Consider the following 23,252-nt stretch of genomic DNA (forward strand, 5'->3'; position numbering starts at 1 on the left):
TTTCACCTTGGTTGTCCACTGAACTAGGATCAAGGCAGCAACAAGATACTGTCCACACCAAAGCCATCCTGAAGGAGAGGGGTCTGTGGCCCTCTACCTGGAGGCGGAGCCTGCTAATTTCCTCACAGTGCCCTCTGGTATTCAAAAGGTGGCACAGTACCTTCCTGGGCCTTTGGAGAGATCCACCTTTACAATCTAGCCTAGGTGTAGGTTTCTAAATCTAAACCTGCGGCCTTTTTTGGATTTGTACGTTTTTCCTATTTTCCTCCAACAATATCTTTCCAGGCAGGATTTTTCCCTGTGCCTCTTGAGAACCCCTAGATTAACCTTCCTTCTATGTATCTCTCAAACTTTGCTGAAACCTGACTCAGTTGACCCCATTGTAGCTCAGCATCCTTAATAGGACTTAGCATGCTCCTCTGCTATGAAGGGCCTCAGTGAGACCACAAGGGGTTTGGGAGCTGTTGTGAATTAAGTCAAGGTAGGTCTGCTTGAACAGCCTTTGTCAGATTAAAGTCTTAGCATCATCTAAGTTGTGAGGCTTCTATTGCTTTGCAGGGGAGAAAATGCTTATATCTATAAGGAGACCAGGCAAAGGTGGTTTGTGGTGCTGAGTGATAAAGATGAAGTTTGCAGATAACATTCAAGAAAATGAGGAAGAGAGGCTGCCCTGTCATGAAGCACTCAGAAGGAGGAGAATGACCCTGAGCTGACCTTGAGTGATAGGTTGAATGTTGAAAGGAGGACCTTCCAGGATGGGGAATAGTGAACAACTGGCAGACAGAAGCAAAGATCAGAAAAGGGAAGCAGGGGGAGATAAGACCGAAGGGCCATGAGCAGCCAGAGGAACACATGAAAAGGGGCATGATGGGGCAGGAGAAGCAGGATTAAGTGAGTTGCTAATTAGGCTAAACAAGAGAACTTTGTGGCTGGCTGGGAGTTTGGCTCAGTAGGAGAAGAAGCTGCTCTTTCCTGTAATGATTGAATGTTCTGGTCAAAGTCTATGTGGAAACACCCCTTTCTGCATATGGCGGCATGTGCCACACATATCCACTGCTGGCAGCAGCTGGAAAGTCCAGCAGTGCTCCAACAAGCCCTCGGTCTGCACCATGGTCTGCCCTACAGAGAAGGGGAGGGAGAGTCTGTTTCCTGCATTCACTCTGTGCTGCTGCATCTCCCTTCCCTTCTCCTCCCTTCCCCAAGTCCCTGCCACACCTGGAAAAACCACTGTCCCTCTTCCTATTTTGCACCCCCTTCCCCTCTCCTTCTTCTCCCATCACTCCACTCTCCCTTTCTTACTGACTCGACTTGACCTCTGCCTCCTGGGTGTGTGGATTTTCCTCCACTGCCCTGCCCCTTCCCATGGTAGCCCCTTCCTCCTTTCGCCTCTGCCGCCCCTCATTTCGTTTGTAAAGATTTGGTCCATTATTTTATTCAGGCCCCACAGAGGGGTGGGCATTCCCGAGTCTCTTCTAACACTCACTAAAAATTGCCCAAATCCAAGCTCCCATGAAATTTGGTCTCATTGAAGCCGTATTTTATTTCTTCAATTTGACTCGTAACCACTCACATTCACTCAATGCTTATTCCATCTCTTTTCTTCTTCTCTCATTTACCTCAGTCATGCACCTTCCAGGAATTGTGCATTTTAAAACACAACACTTTCAAGCTCACAACTGAAACACTACCTCATGGCTTTCAAACTCCAGCAGTATTCTTTCAAAGTGGTGTTTTTGGCTGGGGTCCAGTCTCCCTGCTTTTGTGCTGAGCTCAAGCCTCACTGGTCTCCTCCACTGCCAACTCCCTGAAGACACATCAAGTTCATAGCTTGATTTATGAGGAGCAAATTGTTTAAATTCACTTCCGAGCAAGCTTCCTGACGCCTGTCCTTGATCTCGTGATGCATCTTTCTGTCTGGGTGCTGAAACTGACCTGTTAAGAGATGCTTACTGGAAAGACCTCGAGACCCCAGTGTGTGGCTCTCCGAGTGGCAATTCTTCTGTGTGGCAAAATGAGAACAAGAATGACAATAGAGCTAGTTTTTCACAGAACTAAATTCATTATTTAAATTTTATTTTGAGATTACATTTTTTTTAGGGGAAGAGTAAGAAGAATTAAGAACTTTAATTTTTACCAAATAATGAAACAGCTGATGGTAGTTTTACAGTTTTTACCTTATTAAAATTGTTTAAAATACTCTTAGTCTGCAGAATAAAAAGTTGGCAACCTTATGGTGTCTTCCCACTTTGGGAGCATTTTTGCAAAAATAGTGAAATGCTGTGTCTGGAAGTTGCTACTTCTTCCCTTGCAGATACAGATGAAAGGCTTTCCCCATAAGCCACCATCCATAAGTTCCTAGCTGAACTCAGGGGTGCCCACTTAGTAACAGCTGCTGGGGAGACAACAGAGAGCAGTGTAGATATAAGTGGAAACTTAACATCCTTCTCCGGGAGAAGCCTCCTATTGCCAAGCTTTTAAATTTTAGCCATTGTGGAGTGATATCTTGGAGTGTTTTAAATTTGCATTTCTATGTTGACTAATGATGTAAAAGCATTTTATGTATTTATTTACATTTTGTGAAGTGATGGTTTAATCTTTTTTAAAAAATCATTTTAAAGTTGGGGTGTTTGACTTTTTATTACAGAGTTATATGAGTTGTTTCTTTATTTTAGATACTAGTTCTTTATTACAATATTTTTTCCCTCAATGGTTCAGTTTTTATTTTTCTTAATTGTAACTTTTGAAGATCAGAAGTTTAAATTTTGATAAAGACTGGTTTATCAATGTTTCCTTTTATGGTGAGTGTTTTTCATATCCTGTTTAGGAAATCTTTGTTTCAAGGCTGTGAAGATATTCTCTTGTGTTTTCTTTTTACATGCTTTATTATCTTAGATTTTATGTTTAGGTCTAGGATCCATCAGGAATTAGTTTTTGTAGATGTTGTAAAGTAGGAATAAAGATGCATTGTTTTTCCTCCTCACATGGATATCCAGTCGTTACAGCACCATTTCTTAAAAGATGATCCTTTCCCTCACTGAATGATGTTGGCACCTTTGCCAAAAATGAAGTGTATCTATCCATATGGATCTATTGCTATTCTCTTTTCTGATCCTCTGATTAATTTGTCTTTCCTATCATCACACCACTGTCTTGATTACTGTTGTTTTATTGTAAGTCTTGAAGTAAGATCATACACATCTTTCAACTGTTCTTTTCCAAGATGGTTTTGGTATCTCATGCCATTTCTGTTTTCAAGTAAATTTAGTCAATTTGTCAATTTTTTTAAGATTCAAAAATATGCTGGATTGTATTGAATATATAGGCTAATCTAGACAGAATGGACCTTTTAAAGACATTGAGTTTTTGAATCCTTAAACATAAGTTTATGTCCATTTATTTAGGCTTTTGTCTCAGTACGTTTGTGCACCTATAATAAAATACCTGAGACTAAGTAATTCTTAAAGAAACTTATTCTTTCACAATTCTGGAGTCTGGAAAGTCTAAAATTAAGATGTTAGCAGATATAATACATAGCTTGTTACCCATAGGTGAAAATTTCTTGTGATGTTCTCACATAGCAGAAGGCAGAAGGGCAAAAGGTTCTAGCACCTTCCACTCAGTCTCTTTAGAAGAACAATTATTTATTCATGAGAACAGAACCTTCAATCATTTTCAAAAAAAACCCTATCTTTTAATTCCATCACCTTGGAGTTTAAGTTCTAACATATGAATTTTGTAGGGACCCAAAAGATTTCTTTAACTTTTCTCTGTAGTGGTGTGTGATTTTTTAGTATAAATGTCTTGCACTTATTTTATTAAATTATTCCCTAGAATTTTAAGTTTTTAGATGATATTATAAATGAATGAAAAATTTAAAAAATTTCGTGCTCTTATTGTTTAATGCTTTTATATATTTTTTTGGCATATTCATCTTGTATTATGCAGCTTTGCTAAATTCACTAATTAATTGAACTAATATCTGACTGGCTGGGCAGCTGACTGGCTCAGGCTGGCTGGCTGTCTGCCTGCCTGTCTGCCTTCCTTTCTTCCTTCCTTCTTTTCTTCTTCCCTCCCTCTCTTCCTTCCTTTTTCATGAGGGCAGATTCCTAAGGATTTTGTATATAAACAGTTATGACACCTTCAAATAAAGACAGTTTTTACTTCTTCCTTTGCAGTCTTTATGACTTTTGTTTATTTTTCTTGTGTCATTTTGGCTAATACCTCTAGTATGTTATCCAGGAGGAATGGTGAGAATATTTTGTTTATGACCTTAAGGGGAATTAATTCACTATCAGATTAAAGAAATCCCCTCTATTCCTATCATGCTTAGAGTTTTTATCATGAATGTTATTTTGAATTTTGTCAAATAGTTTTACTGTATGTATTAGGATGATCAAATGGTTTTCCCCTTAAACTTTCGTTAACATGAGAGATTGCATCGATTGATTTAAAATGATCAGCCAACCATTCATTCTTTTAATAAATCCCATTTGGTTATGATATGTTACCCTTTCCTACATCTATTAGATTCATTTGCTAATATTTTGTTAAAGATTTTTTATGTCTATGATCAAAGAGTGATAGTTTTAAACTTTATTCTCTTGTAATACTTGTGTTGGGTTTTTTGATCAGGATTATGCTGAATCCAATAAAATATGGTAGGCAGTGTTTCCTTTTTTTCTATTTTTGAAAGAGTTTGTATAAGATTGGTATCATGTCTTCTTAAAATTTTTGATAGATTTCACCAATGAAGCTTTCCAGTCCTGAAGACTTTTCATGTGGGAATGTTTATATAAAAAATTCAACTTTTAAACAGAAAAGGATTTAAGCAGGTTTTTTTGTTTCTTCTTGAGTAAGCTTTGGTAAATTTTCATGGAATTTATCTATATCATATAAGTTTTCAAATTTATTGGTATAAAAAGTTTATAACATTTCATTTTTGTACTTTAAATATATGTGAGATCTATAGTTGTGCCTCCTCCACTGTTCCTGATATTGACAATTTGTGTTTTATTTTCTTGAATAGTGTAGCTAAATATTTATCATGTTTATCAATCTTTTTGAAGTTCTAACTTTTCCCTTTTTATTTTCCTTTTATATATTTATTTTCATTTTATTGATCTAAATATTTATTACATCCTATTTTATAATAACTTTTGGTTAATTTGCTCTTCTTTTGCTAGTTTCTTAAGATGGAAGCTTAAATCATGATTTTTTAATGTAAGAATTAAAAATATAAATTTCTCTCAAGGAATGTTTTTACTGCACTTCTCAGATTTTTATGTTTTTAAAATTATCTCTAGTTTAAAATATTTTCTATTTTACTTTATTTATTTTTAATTAATGGGTTATTTAAAACTATTTTATTTCACCGAGCTTAGTGGCACATGCCTGTAATCCCAACGACTCAGGTGGCGGAGGCAGGAGGATTCTGAGTTCAAAGCCAGCCTTAGCAACTTAGTGAGACCCTGTCTCAAAGTAAAAAATAAAGGGGCTGAGGATGTTGTTCAGTGGTTAAGCACTCTTGGGCTCAATCCTTGGTGCCAAAAAAAAAAAAAATTCATTTGATTTCCAAATATTCGGGAGGGAGTATTTCTAAATACTTTATTGATACTAATATCAGTTTGATTTAATGTGGTTGTAGAATATAATTTCATATTTTTGACATGTATTTGGCCCAGAATTTAATATATCTTGGGAAAAACTCTAATGTGAATTTTGAGAATATGTGCTCTTCAGTTTGAGGTATAGAAGTCTATTATTTTTATTAGGTCATTATGATTGGCATAGTTCTCCAAATCTTCTAAACCATTACTGATGTTTTTTCCTTCTTGTCCTATCAATTACTGAGAGATCATTAAAATCACCAATGAAAGACTAAGAGTTAGCCTATTCCTTTCCGTAATTCTGTTATTTTTTGCTGTATAAATTATGAAGCTCTGCTCTTAGAAGTATAAACATTTAGGGTTCTTATGCCTTATGATAAATGTACTCTTTTATCACTATGATATGGTAATTTTGGTAACATTCTTCATTTTAAAGTCTACTGTTTTTGGTATTAATAAATCTGTATCAACCTTCTTTTTAAAATCTAAAAAAATCATTCATATAATATCAGTAGGGTTCAGCATGATATTTCAACACATGCATAAGACAGTCACTGATCAACTAATTAGGGTTATTAGCATTTCCAACTCCCCAACTCCTTAACATATTATGTTTGGAGACTTTGAGCTCCTTTCTTTATAAAATGCTCCCTAGGTTCTTATGAACTGTAGTCATTATACTGATGGGTAACACAGAACTATTTCTTCTCTCTACTTGTATTTTGGTGCTTATTATCCAACCTTCCTTTATCTACCTTCTCCCTCCACCCTTCTCAACTTACAGTCATCACTATTTCACATTCAGATAGACTTTTTTTTTTTTAACATGTGTGAGAGAACATGTGGTATTTATCTTTCTGTGTGGTTTATTTTACTTAGCATGTCCTCCAGTTTCATCCATTTTACGGAAAATGACAGGATTTCATTCTTATTTATGGCTGAATGTTGTGTATATTTACCAAATTTTCTTCATCCATTCATCCATTGATGGGCACCTAGGTTGATTCCATATCTTTGCTGCTATGAATTGTGCTGCAAAAAACATGGAAGTCTCTTTGGTATTCTGATTTCATTTCCTTTGGCTGTATACCCAGAAGTGGGATATCTGTTAGATCTATTTTTAGTTTTTTGAGAAACCTCCATAGTGTTCTCACAGCTTTGCTAATTTACATTCCCCAACAGTGTATAAGAGTCCCTTTTTTTTCTACATCATTGTTAGCATTTTTATTACTATTATTATCATTGTGATGATAGTCATTCTAACTGGTGTGAGATAAGATATCACATTGCAGTTGTAATTTTCTCAGTTTTCTTATTCTTAGTAATTTACATGCTGCATCTTTCCCCTTTTATTTTCAACCTATTTTTTAATAGTCCTACATAAATTTGAAATTCATTTCCAGTTACTCTTGTTAGAGGGGATTATATCAAGAATTTTTTTTTAGTTCAAAAAATATTTAGCAATCTGAAATCCCAGAAAACAACTGAATCAATAAATGGGACATTTCTCAAAAGAAGAAATTCAAATGGTCAACAAATACAAAGAAGGAGGAGAAAACATAGATAAAAGAAGCAAAATATATAAAAAGAGAGGGAGAAGAAAGAAGAGAAAAAGTAACAAAAGAAATAAAAACAAAAAACAAAATCCCCTAACCCTCAAAAGGCCAAACAAAGCAAAACAGCAAATAAATAATTAAAAAGAAAAAATGAAAAGAAGAAACAAATGTGTGTGTGTGTGTGTATCCAAGCAGCAAATAAAACAAGAATTTTTTTTCTCTCTCTATGAAACATGAAAATAATGTGGAAAAAATTATTTCTGCTGAGGTGGTCAAAACTGTCTGTAAGGATGAATATTTACTTCCTATGCTAGACTGCCTTCTTTCCATTTCTTCTTGGGCTGCACACCCCAAGGGCTGGCGATGGTCAAACCCTTCCTCTTTCTGTGTTGCTCATTGAGCTGCCAGCTGGAGTAGTCTGGAACTGCAATGGGCTAAATAGCTCTCAGCTTTCCATCTCACCTGCATAAGGAGAGATGGAATGGGATATAATGCAGTTGGAATTTTGTCTGGCAGACTGTATTGATGTACTTACTCCCAGGGTGGGGCTGAAGCAGAATTCTAAATGGGAAATTCTGGTGGCTAGACTTCTAACATTTAGAATCTAAAATTCTAAAATTCTTTAGAATTTTGTCAGATGGTATCTGCTTTGGAGAGATGAGATCAGCACACTCCTAGGGCTAAGCAGATGCTGTTCTCTGTTGGGTGTTTTGAGTCTCAGGGGCCTCCCAATAATTCTACTCATAGGGCTGGTTGACCCACCCTCCACAAGTCCCACATACTCTACCACCCACAAATATGGCCTTCCCAGGCTCATTCCCAAGTGAAATTAGGCATGCCCATTTAGTTTCCCTGACCCTCTTCAGCTGGTCACAGGAGCCACAGACTCAAAGAAAGCAAGCTGCACTTTCCTTTGTGTTTCTGACTTGAATCCCCCAGGATACAGTCTCTATGCCTATTTCGATCACATTCTACCAGGTGTACCTCAGCCATATGGTAGGTGCTAGCTGGAACAGTATGGTAGTATTTACTATGATCTCCTGGGATACCACAGCAGCAATCTGGAGCATGGCATCTTCTAGGTGGCTCCTGCCTCAGCTCTCTGCTTGCCTGCTGAGAAACATGGAGAACTTTTCAAGCATCAGCTCGTTGTGTAGCCTCTGGTATAGCTCAGATTTATTTTCTGTTCTACAGGTTTTCCTGGGCCAAATTTGTCCACTATGTTTCTTTCTATTTGTTTCCTCTCCCCTCTGCGGGAAACTGGTGCTTCTGGGTTGACTCCAGTGTATTCTTTCTTGTCTTCAATTCAAAGCACCTGAATTTCTGGGTCTCTGAGTCTCTGACGGTCCAATTTTGCATTTCTGTTAATTCCTTCTTGTCACCCACCTTGCTGAGAAGCAGTACTACCACTGTTTGAATCCCGAGTCACGGAGAAGCTGCAAGGTATAGCCTTCCTCTAATCGGCCATCTTTGACCCCTCTTTGCATGAAATGTTTTACTGTGTATTAGACCTTGGTACAAGATACATTGAAGAGACTCTTAATTCTACAATTCTCCCACAATGAATGTGAAGTTTGTTACTAGCAAGTGGTTAGGTTTTGATGGTTCACTTGGAACAAAAACTACGTTAGGGGAGCTGGGGTTGTGGCTCAGTGATAGAGCACTTGCCTAGCATGGGTGAGGCACTGGGTTTGAGCCTTAGCACCACATAAAAATAAATAAAATAAAGGTATTGTGTCCATTTACAACTAAATTTTTTTTTCAAAACTACAGTAGGGAGATCTATTTCAGCAATTCTCTTAGTCCCAGGGCAAATATCTTGGTCCTGAGGAATGGTCTTCACTCTTAAGGCCTGGTATTGATGAAATTTCAATAGAAACCTAAGGTGTTGACCTAGCCCCTCCAACTTGGTAGAATTTGGACTTCAGATACTGTCTCTCCCCTGTGGTGTGTGGCAGCTGACATTTCTACTCAGGTCTGTTAGTTGTCCAGGTGTTGTTTTGTCCCTGGATTATTTCAGGCTTCCCTGTATATATAACTAAGAAGTCAAGCAGAGATTGGAGGGAAGTTTACATGCAGATTTGGGGCCTCCCGCTTTCAGTCTCCCCCACCTTTTAATTTAATTTTTTCTCCTTCAGTTTTCAGCTTTTCTAGCAGCTGCAAACTCTTTCCTCTGAGTCCTCAGACAAATGCAAGTATAGTTTCCTGCTTAAGTTCCAGCCGTCCAGAGCCATACAGACTTCTCTGAAGGGAAAAGCCATTTAAATATGAATCTTGTGCATTATGATTCCCTCTTTCAAGGATCAAATAGCCTACCATTTGTTCCTGATTTTGGTCATCTTCCAATGCCTTTAAATAATTGTTTTAAATATTTTGTTAATAGTTTATAATTGTTATCTGAAGGAGAGTAAGTCTAAATCAAGCTACTGTGTCCCTACTAGAATCGGAACTCTATCCAAAGGGTTTTAAGCAGGAGAGTGACATGACCGGACCTATCTTAAGAATGTCATTCTAGCAGGTGTAAGTGACCTACAATAGGGGACAAGAATGGAGGTACGAAGACAAAATAAGACTACTACCAGAGTCCAGTGGGAAGATGATGATTGCTTAAACTAGACGATAGCAAATACTGGTAATGACAAGCAGTGGATAAGTTTAAGATGCAATTTTTGGCAAGAATTGGTGATGACTGAGTGGGGAGGGGTGAGAAAAATAGAGGAGTGAAGGATGACTTCCGTGTTTCCAGTTTGAGCAACTATGTCATGACATTATCTTCCAATATAAGGAAGGCTGGAAAGGGATGATATATGGAGCAAAAATTAAGTTTAACTTTGGAAATAAGTCTTGGGATGATAATAAGATAAACAACCATCCAGTAAACAACTGAATGTGTAAGTCTGAAGTTCAGGGGAGAGGTCTAATTTAATAGGTCAGACTGCTATAATTTGAGCAAAATATACTTAAATAAAGGGAAGAAATGCTGTCTGGGGGACTGAGAACTGATAAAAGCTAGTTAGAGTTGGATGTTGACTTTTAGAACTCCGGGTGGAATTGCTGAATAGGAAATGAAGGGTCAGCCATGCAAGTCTAATTGTAATTGGGATGTTCTGGGGAGATCAACTGTGTCTGCTTTCTTTCCTGGATATAGGGTTACAGGGAAGAGAAGACTCAAGGAGAATGCTGTGGAAGGTGTTTGCCTACAGCTTGCACCATTCAGCTAAGAGGAGGACAGATCATGACGCTGAAGGTAGGAGCAAACTGGATTCAGAGGCCCTGTCATGTCACCATCTGGTCCCCTCTCATCACCATCTGGGGCTCTTTTCTATTTGGGGCTCTTTTCTTTAAGAAAGAGGGACTCATTGGGGTTTAATATTGGCTTCTTTTTCTACTTATTTCTCATTCTATAAAAAAAAAAGATAGATGACCTGTAGGAGGCACAGAATTTTCTCTTTTATTTAACTATCTTGCTGCTCTGCTTGGCAAGAGTACAGTTGGTGTATAGCCTCATGATTTGAAATTGATGGATCTTTAAGATTTTCATTTTTTTAGGATTTTTTATTGGTTCTTCTTTTTAGTTATACATGACAATAGAATCCATTTTGACATAATTATATAAGCATGGAATACATCTTATTCTAATTCAAACTCCAGTACCTCTCCATTGCTTTCCCTCTCCCCAGCCCCTGCTCCCTTCTGTCTGAGTTGGTGGATCTGTAAGATTTTCTATAGCCTGGAGAGTCTGTGAGATCAGGCAGTCAATCAGGTTAATCAACCCTGATCTATGAAAGCTAGAATTAGCTGGTGGGGCTGAGGGGTTGATGCCCATGGCTCATCTCTTGTTCCTTTATCAGTTAGCCAGCTTACTCTTGCTCTGTCTCCATTCTTGAACCACTTGCATGGTCAGAATAGAATCCTCCACTTTATGCATCCCTGTTTATAGAAAACAAGTTGTAAAACCAAACTCTATTTCTATTCTGTATCCAGACTGTGGGAATTTTACGTCCATTGTCCTATCCTTCTTCCATAGTTCTCCAAATTGCTTCAGCAACCCCAAGTGAAGACCATGGTTTGGAGTGACTTTTTAACCCAAAACACTGACTTTGAATTTGTTTTGCCCTCTCCTCTGCTTTTCTTTCAGCGTGACGAGACACTCCAGGATGGCTGTGATAGTCACTTCTGCAAGGTCAACGAGAGAGGAGAGTACATCTGGGAGAAGAGGGTCACCGGCTGCCCACCCTTTGATGAACACAAGTGTCTGGCTGAGGGAGTGAGTAATTGCAGCTCAGACCCTGCTTTTGTCTTGACTATCTCAATCTTTGACTCTAAGAATAGTGTTCTCTTGAACAGCATGCAGCCCAGTTCTTATTCCCACCATCCAAGGCAGACCTCTGACCTAGTTTAAGAATTGATGAAATTATAGGATTAAAGCTTGATGGAGAGGAAAAGTTCTCTGCAGTATAGATTATTTTTTTTAAGTCTGTCACTTGAGGAAAGCTGAATCTGTGATCCTTGAATAGGAAGGTGAGAGATCAAACCAATTTTGTTTCCTTGGGAATGATCTTCCTGAAGACTCAGTTGGAAGAAAATTCAAAATAATCAAAATAGTTCCTTTTTGGTCAGGTAGGGTGGCTATGGGCTCACATTGCGATGGGAAAGCACAGTTTACATCTGGGGACATAAGCTCAGGGATGTGAGTTCAGAGCTAGGAACTGATCTGGAGTGACTGGAAAATTGTCCACGATGAACTATTTGTGTCTAATCTATGACTCTGCTGTTTTCTTAGGGGAAAATTATAAAAATTCCAGGCACCTGCTGTGACACATGTGAGTACATTACTGGAAGTTTGTCCTTTGGAACCCATTATACCAAGTCCAGTCATTGTTCTTTGCAGCAAGCTTTATTCCAGAAAGATATTTCTTGGTTACCAGCCAATCATTGTGTACAACTCTGCAGGGAACAACCTCATCTCCCTGAGTGTTAGTGGACTGCCCCTTGTTCAAGTCTCTTTTCAAATACCCTGGAGTAATCTCTTCTCACCTTTCCTCCAAACTCCTTTCTGTCTCTAGCCACTTAGGTGCCTTTGCTACTGGACCTAACCACGAGAGAATATCTTCTCTCTCCAACAAGCTCCCTGAAGACAGGCACTCTTAATCCATGATCTTGACAGAGCAGATAGTTTATACACACTTTATTCATTGCATGTGATGCTATCTTGGAGAGAAAGGGAAGCCACTGGATGACTAATGATAGTCCATTACATGTTGCAGGGGCTGTAGACAACATAGCATCTGCTCTCAAAGATTTATGAGGCTGGTCTAGGTCTATTACCCCCTTTTCTTCACTCATGCTTCCTGTTGACCTTGCAGTAAAGTAGGAGCAAACTGAATTTAGGGGCCCTGTCATGTCACACTCTCTGACTCTAATCACTCATAGAGCATAGCAGCAGTTTTGGAGATACACATCAGACAGTTTAATTCCCACACATTCTTGTGTTCATGAAAACAAGTAGCTTAGAATTACTTGTCTTGACTAATTTCTTTTATTTTTATTTTTAGTTTTGTTTTGAATTCATAGACCCTGCTTACTTTCAGGCAGAGATAAGCAGAGTGAAAAACGTGAATACCTTCAGTATTCAATCATTCCTTCCTTTCTTGATGGCTTACTCTGATAGCCCCTGTAATTGCTGTAACCAATTTTCAGAGTATAAGACACTCTGAAAGCATTTCTTTCTACAATTTCCTTCTGAATGGTTTAAGAAGTGAAGTCAGGAAATCATCAGAGGAGATGAATTCTCTACACTGCACATGGAATTTGGTTAGGAGGAATTCTCTATACTGCACATGGAATTTGGTTATCTACAAAACCAGTAACAAGGGGCTCTTGTTGGTTGATGTGTTCAGGAGGCTGAACAAACCATGTTCAGGGATTTATATCCATAAAAAATTTACATGTTTACCCAGATATGTTTTCCTTATTCATCCTCTTCATGTTATTGGCAGCCTTAGCCTTTAGAATGAAATTATTGGGAAGTTGGGAAGTAGGCTAACATGTAGTTAGGGTTGACTTAGATTTGGAGCCGTCCCGGAATGGAAACCTCCCATTGTCCCAATGGTAATAATGAGCTGGCATTAACTCTTAGAATCCTTAGTGGGCCACGCAGAGTTTCAGTTTGAATACCACTAAACCTTGCATGTAAGAGAACCCACGGGGGCAACCTGAAGATTGCAGTACCCCAAAAGAGGACTCTATGAAGGCTCCTTGGGATTTTCTTAGCTGCCACAGAGTCAGTGAGTCCCTTAAGTGGCCTGACATTTGCCTTTCCTCTGACCCAAAGGCAGGGATGGATTTAATATCAAACCATTAATTAATATCATTTTATTTATTGGCTACTTAATTGTCCATTAGCATGTGAATGTAATTATAGCCTGAGAGTACTGCTCCAGCCATTATGTTTTTTAAAGTCTACAATTATATTAAAGTGAGTCTCATCCATCTATACCACCAAATTACAGTATATCTAGGCTCCTTCTGCAATTAAATTTTACAATTAAATGAATTAAATCCAGCAATAACTGTATTTCTGAATTTAAAGGGTCAGGAACAGCAGAAGTATATCAGGATAACTTAATTCTTCTCCCTGCAGCTGGATTTGGTTATCTGTTGACTGTGAAATGGGCCTATTTCCAGCTCATTGAGGGTACTGGGGCTGAAGAATGTTCAAAACCCCAACCAGCCCCCAAGCTCTATCTCTCACCTATTTTACAGGTGAGGAGCCTGATTGCAAAGAGATCACTGCCAGGGTGCAGTATGTCAAAGTGGGAGACTGTAAGTCCCAAGAGGAAGTGGACATTCATTACTGCCAGGTAAGGCTCTCTGACTTTAGAGAGGCCTGGGTGGTGAGGGCTGAGTCTCCTTGTTTGAACCAGGACTAGGACATGTCTCTTCAGTTACATACTAGAAGGATCTGGAAGAATCTCAAGGAGAGGGGAAAGGAACTTTAAGTGTTTTTTAAGTAAATGTTTTATTAAATAACTAGGAACTTTTGACCACAGAAGAAACGCCCAATAAATTCTTTAAAGAGAATGAAGAGCTATTTTAAATGGAAGATTTGGGCTACATTTCCTAAAGAACATTCAAAGGTGCATAAACATTGAAGCTAGAGGGATTTGGGTGTGCACACAGGATAGAGGAAACATCAGACTTCCCTGAGATCTACTTTTAAAAATTGCCTAGCTGTCCTGGGTGTGCCTGGGTGAGGCATGACCTGCCTTGCTTGGAGGAATAAGGGGAGGACATAGGCTGTCCCTATCCCAGACTTCTCCAGCCACCTAATGTCCTGCCTCTCTGCTCCATTTCAGGGCAAATGTGCCAGCAAGGCTGTGTACTCCATCGACACAGAGGATGTACAGGACCAGTGTTCTTGCTGCTCACCCACACAGACGGAGCCCATGCATGTGCCCCTGCTCTGCACCAATGGCTCTGTTGTGTACCATGACATCCTAAATGCCAGGCAGTGCAGGTGTTCCCCCCGGAAGTGCAGCAAGTGAGGCTTGCTACAACTGCCATGGATGCCTGCTGCTGCCCTCCTTGGCCCAACCAGCCAAAGTGCTGCCCGGTCGTCTGTACTACTGCTCTGGTTCCCACAATAAAAGTCAAGCTCTCATCTTGCACAGGCTGGTGGTGCACTGTTTGCAATCCCGAGATAGCAACTGTAGGTTAGGACTGAGTTCTGAGACTTGTTCTGAGGGAGAAAGCAGAGGCCCCAAGTTCAAACACTGCAGACCCAGTGTCCATGGGAGGGACTGCCAACCTCTGGGAATGAGTGGTGTCTCTACCTCCATGGTCTGGGGAGGGCACACTGTGGGGCAGGCCACTTTTGAAACTTAACCCAGTGGCCTGAAGTGGAACGGATTTGCTTAGAAACATTGAGTTCTCAACTCTATGAGTTGAGGGGCTTCTGGGTATAGCAGGGGGGTGGGACCAGGATTCTGCCAAGATAGATATGGGCTATTGTCAGTGTGGCTGGCATTGTGGAGGTGTTTGACCAAGTGTGACAAAAATTCCTGCATCTCCTTAGTGATCTGTGGAAGAGAGCTGCTGAGGACCGAGGCCACGTGAAATCTGGGTGCTGACAGGTATGGGAGCATGGTCCTACCATGCTCAGCCATGGCAGATGAGTCCCAGACTTGGGAACACACCTGGGCTCCACAATGGCCCTTGCTCATCTATGTGGTCCATTAATGGTGCTCATTAATGGTTTCCTCATTTGGAAAACTGAAGTGGTGGTCTCACTCATGGACTTGTGGGGATAAATAAACTGCCTAAAATAAAGCCTGGAAGTCCTTAGGTAATTGTGCATTGTTCTAATGTAAGAAGGGACAAGAATAAAAGTAGCGAAATCAAGTCCCAAAGTGGGAATAAGTGACTCTAAGAATAATAACAGAACATTAGGGATTTCCTTCATTCTAAGGGCTGAAAATGCTTTATACTAGGTGTTAACACCCCATGTGCCCCAGATAGCCTTAGTGGGAATAGCTGTAGATAACACCAAGTATCACCTAGTCCCCAAATTACTTACTGGCATGGGCACTCTCAACTAAAGATTATCTTTCCTTAAAATTTATTAAAAAAAGTTTACATGTGCATGCTGGCAAGATGGTGGAGACTCTGGTTGGGGAAAGGGTGCCCATGAGAATGAAGGGAATATCCTGGGTGTGCCACAGAAATTTGGTGGAAAAGTTAGTTTCATTCGAAATCAACCCAGGAGAGACTCAACTCATTGAAATTACTGAATGTTGGCGCTGAAAAGAATTTCGATATCATATAATCCATGGTCTTTCCCCCACTGCTATACAAATGATGAAACAGCTCAGAGAATTCAAGTGACTTTCCAAAGGTCGCATAACTGCCGAATGACAGGGCCAGGTTCAGAACCCAGTGCTCTGACATCTACACAAAAATTCCCAGGCCCCTGCACCAGAGCCACATGGTCTTGATCTCTGCTGCTTGAAGATTCTTTCCTTGCTATCGTGGGAACTAGTGACTGCTGCATTCCTAGGTTTCTGCCACTTCTGTTACTGCCTGGAACTAACCTCAAGAGAAACCAAGTCACAGGGAAATGGAATAGATTGTGCTGAGTTGGTTTGGTGGGGATTTTAGTGGGGAAGAGGGAAGGAAGAAAGGATAGAAGTTTTGTATAACTACTCAATAATTCAAAGGCTGTCATCCCTCTACCCATCCCCTGACCTCCCAACTTTGAGGGGCCTCTAAGTTCTCTCTGGAGGAAACTAGATCCAGGGAATTAACTGTCACTCTTCTGACTGATCGCCTAACACTTTACCTGGGGACAGGGCGTTATTGGAGGCAGCTGCTTGGCAGGGAGCTGTCTCTCCAGCATAGGTTGTCAGTTTTTCGATGGCCTGAACTTCTCATAGGTACTGAAATAGCATTTCACTGTTAAGAATAAAAGCCAGACAGCACAAGATGATTTCCATATTTATATGCACTTTTCACATAGTGGAGAAGTGGTAGAAGAACTAACTATAGAATATCTATAAAATGGGGCTGGGGATATAGCTCAGTTGGTAGGGTGCTTGCCTCACATGCACAAGGCTCTGGGTTCAATCCTCAGCATCACAAGAAAAACAAAACAAAACAAAACCAGGAGAGCTATAAAAGACCCTCCTGGGTGAGGGCAACCTTCAACTTTGTTAGTAGTGAAACATCCTAGTAAATGCCAAATACTTTTTAATATCCTGTGCCAAAACTATCACCATCAAGATAATTAATTGGGGGGCTGCGGTTGTGGCTCAGAGGTAGACCACTTGCCTAGCATGCATGAGGCACTGGATTCGATTCTTAGCACTGTGTAAAAATGAAATAAAGATATTGTGTCCACCCACAGCTTAAAAATAAATGTTAATAAAAAGAAGAAAAGCCAAAGCAGGTTTTTTAGAAAGGTCCCTGTTTCATGCTCACCCTTAGAACAAATGAGATAACAGTCCCCCAAGGCCTGTGTTTTAGGGGGAGTCTCAAGGGAGAAGTTTACAGGGACTAGAGGGAGAGGAGAAAAGGAATGGATAAAGGAGCAGTGGTAGAAAGTGTTCCAATCCTTTTGAGATTGAAACAATTTGGAGAGGCATCCCTGGAAGTAAACAGGAAAAGGGTATTGTCTGGGAGACAGACAATCTGAATAGCAAAGTGTTAGGAGCAGGGATGCTGGAGCAGGCTGCCTGCTTGGAACTTATCACACCTCTTCCAGGCAAGTCGCTTGACCTTTTATACTGCAGTCTCCTCATCTGTAAAATAGGCACAATGCAGTAATTATCTCACAGAATTATTTTAGGATTAAAATAACTATTCTTGGTAAAGCATTGAGAAGCCTGCCTGATGAAGAGAAATTCCCATATGAATATCAACCTTTATTACTTGGAGTGGGTGAAATAAAGATCCCCCCCCCAGGGTGGGATATAATATCTTTTGTTTCCTTCAGTTCTTCCCTTGATTCATTCTGTATTCTTATACTTTCTGTTTTCTGCCTCAGGTTTCTCATTTATAAAGTGTGGAGCTCTCATCACTAGCCACCTTATTAGTAAAGGAGGAAAAATTCTTCAGAGTTATTGTCAGTGGTCACAAATAGCACACTAGACACTAACATAATCTTTTTCATTTTGGGGGGCTGGTGATATTAATGAATTAGTTTATTAATGAATTAGATACCTCTGAGTATCTTGTAGATTCCACAATCTAGAATCGCCCTTTGGCTGACTCCTTTTCTATCCCTCAGCCCGTGGCCAGGCATCTAGACCATCCTAGAGATGGCACGCCTTTTGTTTTCTGGGAATGGAGATCCCATGATTTATCTCCACAATCCTCCTTAATCCCGTCCTAGATCCCACGGAGAAACTCTTATAAAACCCATCCTTCTCCCTGCCTCTTGTTGCCCTTTTTCTTGTTAGGCATGTCTCAGGTACACCTATTCCCCATCTCTAGCTCAGTTTCTTCCTTTAATCTAGAGAAAAGCGAGGATAGCTGGTGGCGAGATAGAGTGAGGACAGGTGTGCAACAGGGACCCACTACTGTTCAGGGGGCGGCTCTCATTCTCATCCCTGGTTATCTCTGGATAATGAATGACTCTTTGGGGCTGCTGGAAGGACGCTTTGCTGGCAGGATTGGAAACTAATTAACTAGACGGTTCATGAGATAATCTGGCTGAATTTTCCCACGCCAAACCAGATTGCAAAGCGCCTCCTTGGGTCTAGAAGCAAAAGCAGCGGGAATCGTCTTGCCTCTTGGTTTCTTGTCCCGGACTCAACCTCACCGCGGGACTGCACTCCCAGCGCTGGTGCGCCCAGGGCGCAGCAGGGAGAGCAACAGCTCAGACTTGCGCTGCGCAAGGCCGGGTGACTCGGGAGGGGCGGAGGGGGAGGCGGAGGCGGCAGCAGGCAAGGGGCGGGCACGTCCAGACTGAGCTGAGCCGCGATGGAATTAGCCCCGTGGCTGTATAAGCCTGTCCAGAAGTCAACGCGGTCGCAGGGCAGTCGGGTTTTGCCTCCCGTGAGTCCGCGCCATGGCTACCCCGGGGCTGCGAGGTGAGTTTCCCCAGCCGGGGACCCTGGTCTTGAGTATTCAGTGTGTTCTAGGAGAGAGGGGGCGAAGGAGACGGCATTTAACTCAGCCTTCGGAATTGGTTACCTCAAGAGAATCTGTACAAGGCGGTGCGAGAAACCTACCCCTATCCTCCCCGGCAGGGAAGATGAGGGACACCTGAGACTCACGCACATCAAGGAGAGGGAAGGGAGATCAGGAGGCAGGGGACTGGTGTGGCCACTTCACAGGGATTTTCCCCCCTATTCCTATCTCAATAATTTTGCCTCTGTTTGTTACAGTTCTTGGGACGTTTGCTTAGAGAGTCTGAGGGAAGTAAACAGCTAGCCAGGCTTAATTCAGTAGCAGACTGGTGAAGATAGAGCAGCCCTAGAGTGGCCTCACAGATCCAGTCCTTAGTCAAACCCACCTTTATAAAGGGCTTCAATATTAGTCATTTTACACCAGGTGTGGGAAAACACAGGAATTGCTTGCCCAGGGATGTTTCTTGGAAGAAAAGTAGATTGTAGTAAATTTGGAGATAAAGATGTTACTTTGCACCTTCAAAATTACAGTGAATTGACAGATGCATTCGGGCAGGGCTAAACTTACCTGGAGTGGGATTTTGTTGGGTGTCTTGTTTCTGATAATTCTTGAGAAAGCCATGAAGTAGGGAGATGCTCAGTATTTTGGCATGGACAATGAACCGAGGGTAGGTGTCAGTGGTAGTCTTGATGCTTTTGTTTGCATAGGTGATACTCCAAGGGACCATGTGGACCCTGGCCTGGGGCAGGAGGTCCCATTGAACCAGGTAAAGATCTCAGCCCAAAGGCAAGTGGTGGTGTGAGGGTATCAGGCAAGGTGAGAGAGCTCTTCCAGATTATTCTGATACTCTTGGTCTCTCCACCTGTCTGCATTTTGTCTTTGGGACCAGACATCAGAGCCCTTGCCCAGTCTTTCTGTCAGTGTGCCCCAGCTGCTGGACATCAGGGTCTGTTTGTTCCTCTGTCTTGCCATACACTATCATTTTGGGAACTAAGGCCCTGAAAAGGTTCTTTCCCAAAACCTCTTTTGCTGAGTTGCCTCATTGTGCCCTGGGCCCATTTTGTTTGCTAATTGAAGAGGTTGTGAGAGGAGCTAGGAACTAACCCAGGTTCTAGTCTCCTTTCTCTGTGTGCCTTCTGTCTTTTATCATAGGGTAAAGTTAGAGGGTAAGAGGCATTTGGGTCCTTTCAGCTTATGTCTTCATTTCAACACCTCTTTTGAAGGATATTTTCCTTGGATGTAGATTAATGTCTTGCAGGTTTTTTTTTTTTGTCTTTCAGCACTCTAGGAATCTCTCAACATATCTCCATTGTTTTGATGAGAAGCTAACCTTAACTCATATTTTAATATTATTATTTTATTCATGTGTAATCTCTTTCTAAATTGGTAGCTTTCAAACTTTTATTTTCATAAAATCTAAAGTGAAGCATGACTTTTCTCTAATGAGAAAATGATTTTCTGGAAATCTAACCATCCTGTGGACCTGTTCTGCTGGCTAAGAGAAGCTTGTCCCAGCCAGTGGATGACATTCTAGAACACATGGAGAACAGACATTTGACTACTGGAGATGGGAATCTAGGATGAAATAGAATCAATCTGTATTTTTGATCTGTTGGTTAGTCCTCTCTGAGGAGATGATTTTGAATAGAGATTGCATTAAATGAAGGAATAAACCATGGATATCTGGAGTATGATCTAGCAAAAGAAGTATAGGTGAAAGATTCCAGGATTCCAAGATGACAGGAAAGTGCATGAGCTGTCCAAGGAATAGCAGGAAGCCAAGTGGCTGAAGCAAAGTGATCAAGAAGGTGAGTGGTAAGAGTGAGCCAGACCATGCATGATTTTGTAGCTCAGGTCATACGTTCTTGGCATTAAATTAGGGAAAGGGAAGACTACTATTTATCAAATATCTATTTTGTACTAGACGCTGCTAGTATTTTTGCTTCACCTTGACTTTGGGAATCGGTATTATGAACGATTCAGAGAAGAGAAACCTAATGTTCAGAAAAGTTAAGAGATATTCTTGTTTTCATATGTCAATCACTGAAGGATGAACCCAGAATTCAATCTTGGATCTGACCCTGGACCTCATATTTCCCACAGCAACTCACCCTGTTGCTTTTGCTCTATTTATATTAGGTCATTAGGAGGAAGTATAAAAGCCAATAATTCAGAATGGGAAAAGTGGGTGGAACTGGAGCTCTGTGGGGAGATATTAATTTTGAAAGAGATTATTAAATGCTGGGGTCATATTTTAGGTAAGGCTGTACCTTTACACTACTTCCAACCTGGAATCATCATGGTTGGTTTGTTTAGTTGGATCAAGGCCAAGCAGGCTTGAGAGCATATTTTTACATCAGAAAACTTAAACTAAAAATAGCTATTAATTGAGAAAAAAATTATTTGTGAGTTTTCTGATGGCCAGATCAGAAAAGAAATAAATTATATCATTCTCATTTATCTTAAAAGAAGTAACTAGTTCATCAACATTAAACTTTAAGAAGAATGTTGTAGTGATGCTTGTGTAAGACATTGCCCAACATAATGAACTGTAGCTTTATTAATAGTATTGTTTATCAGAAAAGATTTATTATGTTGTTTCCATTTTTTTGAAAAGAGAAATTTCTGTTTTATTCTTTTCTAGTCTATTTTTTAAAATATTGTTTGCAGACCATTAGATTCATATCCTAACAAATTAATGAGTTAAAACTCTAATTGGAAAAGAAGTAGCTTATGGTGTATAGAAAACCATTTAGTAGTCTATTTAGACCAGTGACTGTCAATCTTTTTCATGACACTTCCTCAGAGGCTGTTCTCATCCATGTTTCTTCTGTCATCATTTCTCTTCATCCTTTAGTATTTCTTGAGGTGCATTTCTGCTGATGACAAATCCTTTCAGCTTATGTCCTCATTTCAACACCTCTTTTGAAGGATATTTTCCTTGGATGTACATTAATGTCTTGCAGGTTTTTTTTTTTTTTTTGTCTTTCAGCACTCTAGGAATCTCTCAATACATCTCTATTGTTTTGATGAGAAGCTAACCTTAACTCATATTTTAATATTATTATTTTATTCATGTGTAATATCTTTCTAAATTGGTAGCTTTCAAGCTTTTATTTTCATTTTTGGTTTCCAGTAGTTTGATTGTGATGCATTTATGTGTGGCTTTCTTTTTTAATTCGTTTAAATTGATACATTATAACTATACATAATAGTGGGATACACTGTGACACATTTGTATGACACATGCATATAACATTATTTGGTCAATTTCATGTACCTGTACCTCCTCTTAGGTGTGGTTTTCTTTGTATTTCTTTTTTTTTTCACTTGAGTTGGCTAAACTTCTTGAATCTGAAAGTTATTGTATATTATCCAATTTCAGCCAATATTCTTTCAACAATTTTTCTGACCTATTTTCATTCTCTTCTTTTCCTGGAACTCCAGTCATATGTATGCTAGACTGTTTGATATTGTTCCAGTAGTTCCTGAGGCTCAGTGAAATTTTTTCCAATCTTTAGTTCTCTGTTCTCTAGATAATTTCTGTTGATTTGTCTTTAACTTCATGGATATTTTTTTCTGCCTCTTCCAGTTTGCTGTTAAGTTCATCCAATGAATTATTTTAAGTGATTCTAATTTTCTAGGAATTCCATTTTTAAAAATAACAGTTTTATTAACATAATTCACACACCATAAAATTCACCTGATATGTGTAATACAATTTAGTGATTTTTCGTATATTCACAGACTTGTACACTTATCACCACAATCTAATTTTAGAAAATTTTCATCCTTCTAAAGGAAAATTCATACTCGCTGGCAGTCACTAACTTTTCTCATATCCCCTTAATCCATGGCAACCACTAATAAACTTTCTTTCAGGTGCAGTTGCCTATTCTGGACATTTTATGTAAGTGGAACCATACCCCATGTAGCATTTATGCCTGGATCTTTTACTTAGGAAAATGATTTTAAAGTTTAGCCACATATTGTAACATGTATCAGTACTTCATTCTTTCTTATGACTGGAAACTATTCTCTTGTAAAGATATATAATGTTTTGTTTATCCATTTATTAGTTGATAAAATTTGGCTTTCTACTTTCTGGCTATTATGAATGATGCTGTTAGGAACTCTTTTGTACATTTTTTTGTGTGTATGTTTTTATTTCTCTTATTTCTCTTGAGTCTATATCTGGGAGAAAAATGGCTGGGGTAACTGTATGTTTAGCTTTTTCAGCAAATGTTAGAGTACTTTCCAAAGTAGCTATACCATTTTACATTCCTGCTAACAATTCATGAGGGTTCCAATTGCTCCACAATTTCAACGGTACTTGTTATTGTTCAACTTTTAGATTACAACCATCCCCATAGGTGTGAAGTTGTATGTTATTTTGGTTTTACATGAATCCAGGAGCAAGAAAAGCCTATCTCTGGAGAAGAGGAGAAGCTACCATGCC

The 23,252-nt window shown here is 39.7% G+C and overlaps 2 protein-coding genes across 4 annotated transcripts in view; both read left to right on the plus strand.

Moving 5' to 3' along the window:
• The window catches only part of Vwf (von Willebrand factor), a 156,091-nt gene extending 141,259 nt beyond the window's left edge, over positions 1-14,832 (plus strand). For all 3 annotated transcript variants that reach the window (XM_015500732.2, XM_048787659.1, XM_048787660.1), the window contains 5 exons: positions 10,311-10,409; positions 11,301-11,429; positions 11,946-11,985; positions 13,928-14,025; positions 14,521-14,832. In XM_015500732.2, the coding sequence (XP_015356218.1) occupies positions 10,311-10,409; positions 11,301-11,429; positions 11,946-11,985; positions 13,928-14,025; positions 14,521-14,709 (555 nt within the window). In that variant the 3' untranslated portion in view covers positions 14,710-14,832. The remainder of the gene's footprint in view (positions 1-10,310; positions 10,410-11,300; positions 11,430-11,945; positions 11,986-13,927; positions 14,026-14,520) is intronic.
• A 3,801-nt stretch (positions 14,833-18,633) lies between these two features.
• The window catches only part of Ano2 (anoctamin 2), a 355,142-nt gene continuing 350,523 nt past the window's right edge, over positions 18,634-23,252 (plus strand). Inside the window, exon 1 of the mRNA XM_048787661.1 lies at positions 18,634-18,753. Within this exon, the coding sequence (XP_048643618.1) occupies positions 18,732-18,753 (22 nt within the window). The 5' untranslated portion in view covers positions 18,634-18,731. The remainder of the gene's footprint in view (positions 18,754-23,252) is intronic.

The sequence above is a fragment of the Marmota marmota genome, unplaced genomic scaffold (assembly GCF_001458135.2).
Source record: "Marmota marmota marmota unplaced genomic scaffold, marMar, whole genome shotgun sequence".
NCBI lineage: Eukaryota > Metazoa > Chordata > Mammalia > Rodentia > Sciuridae > Marmota > Marmota marmota.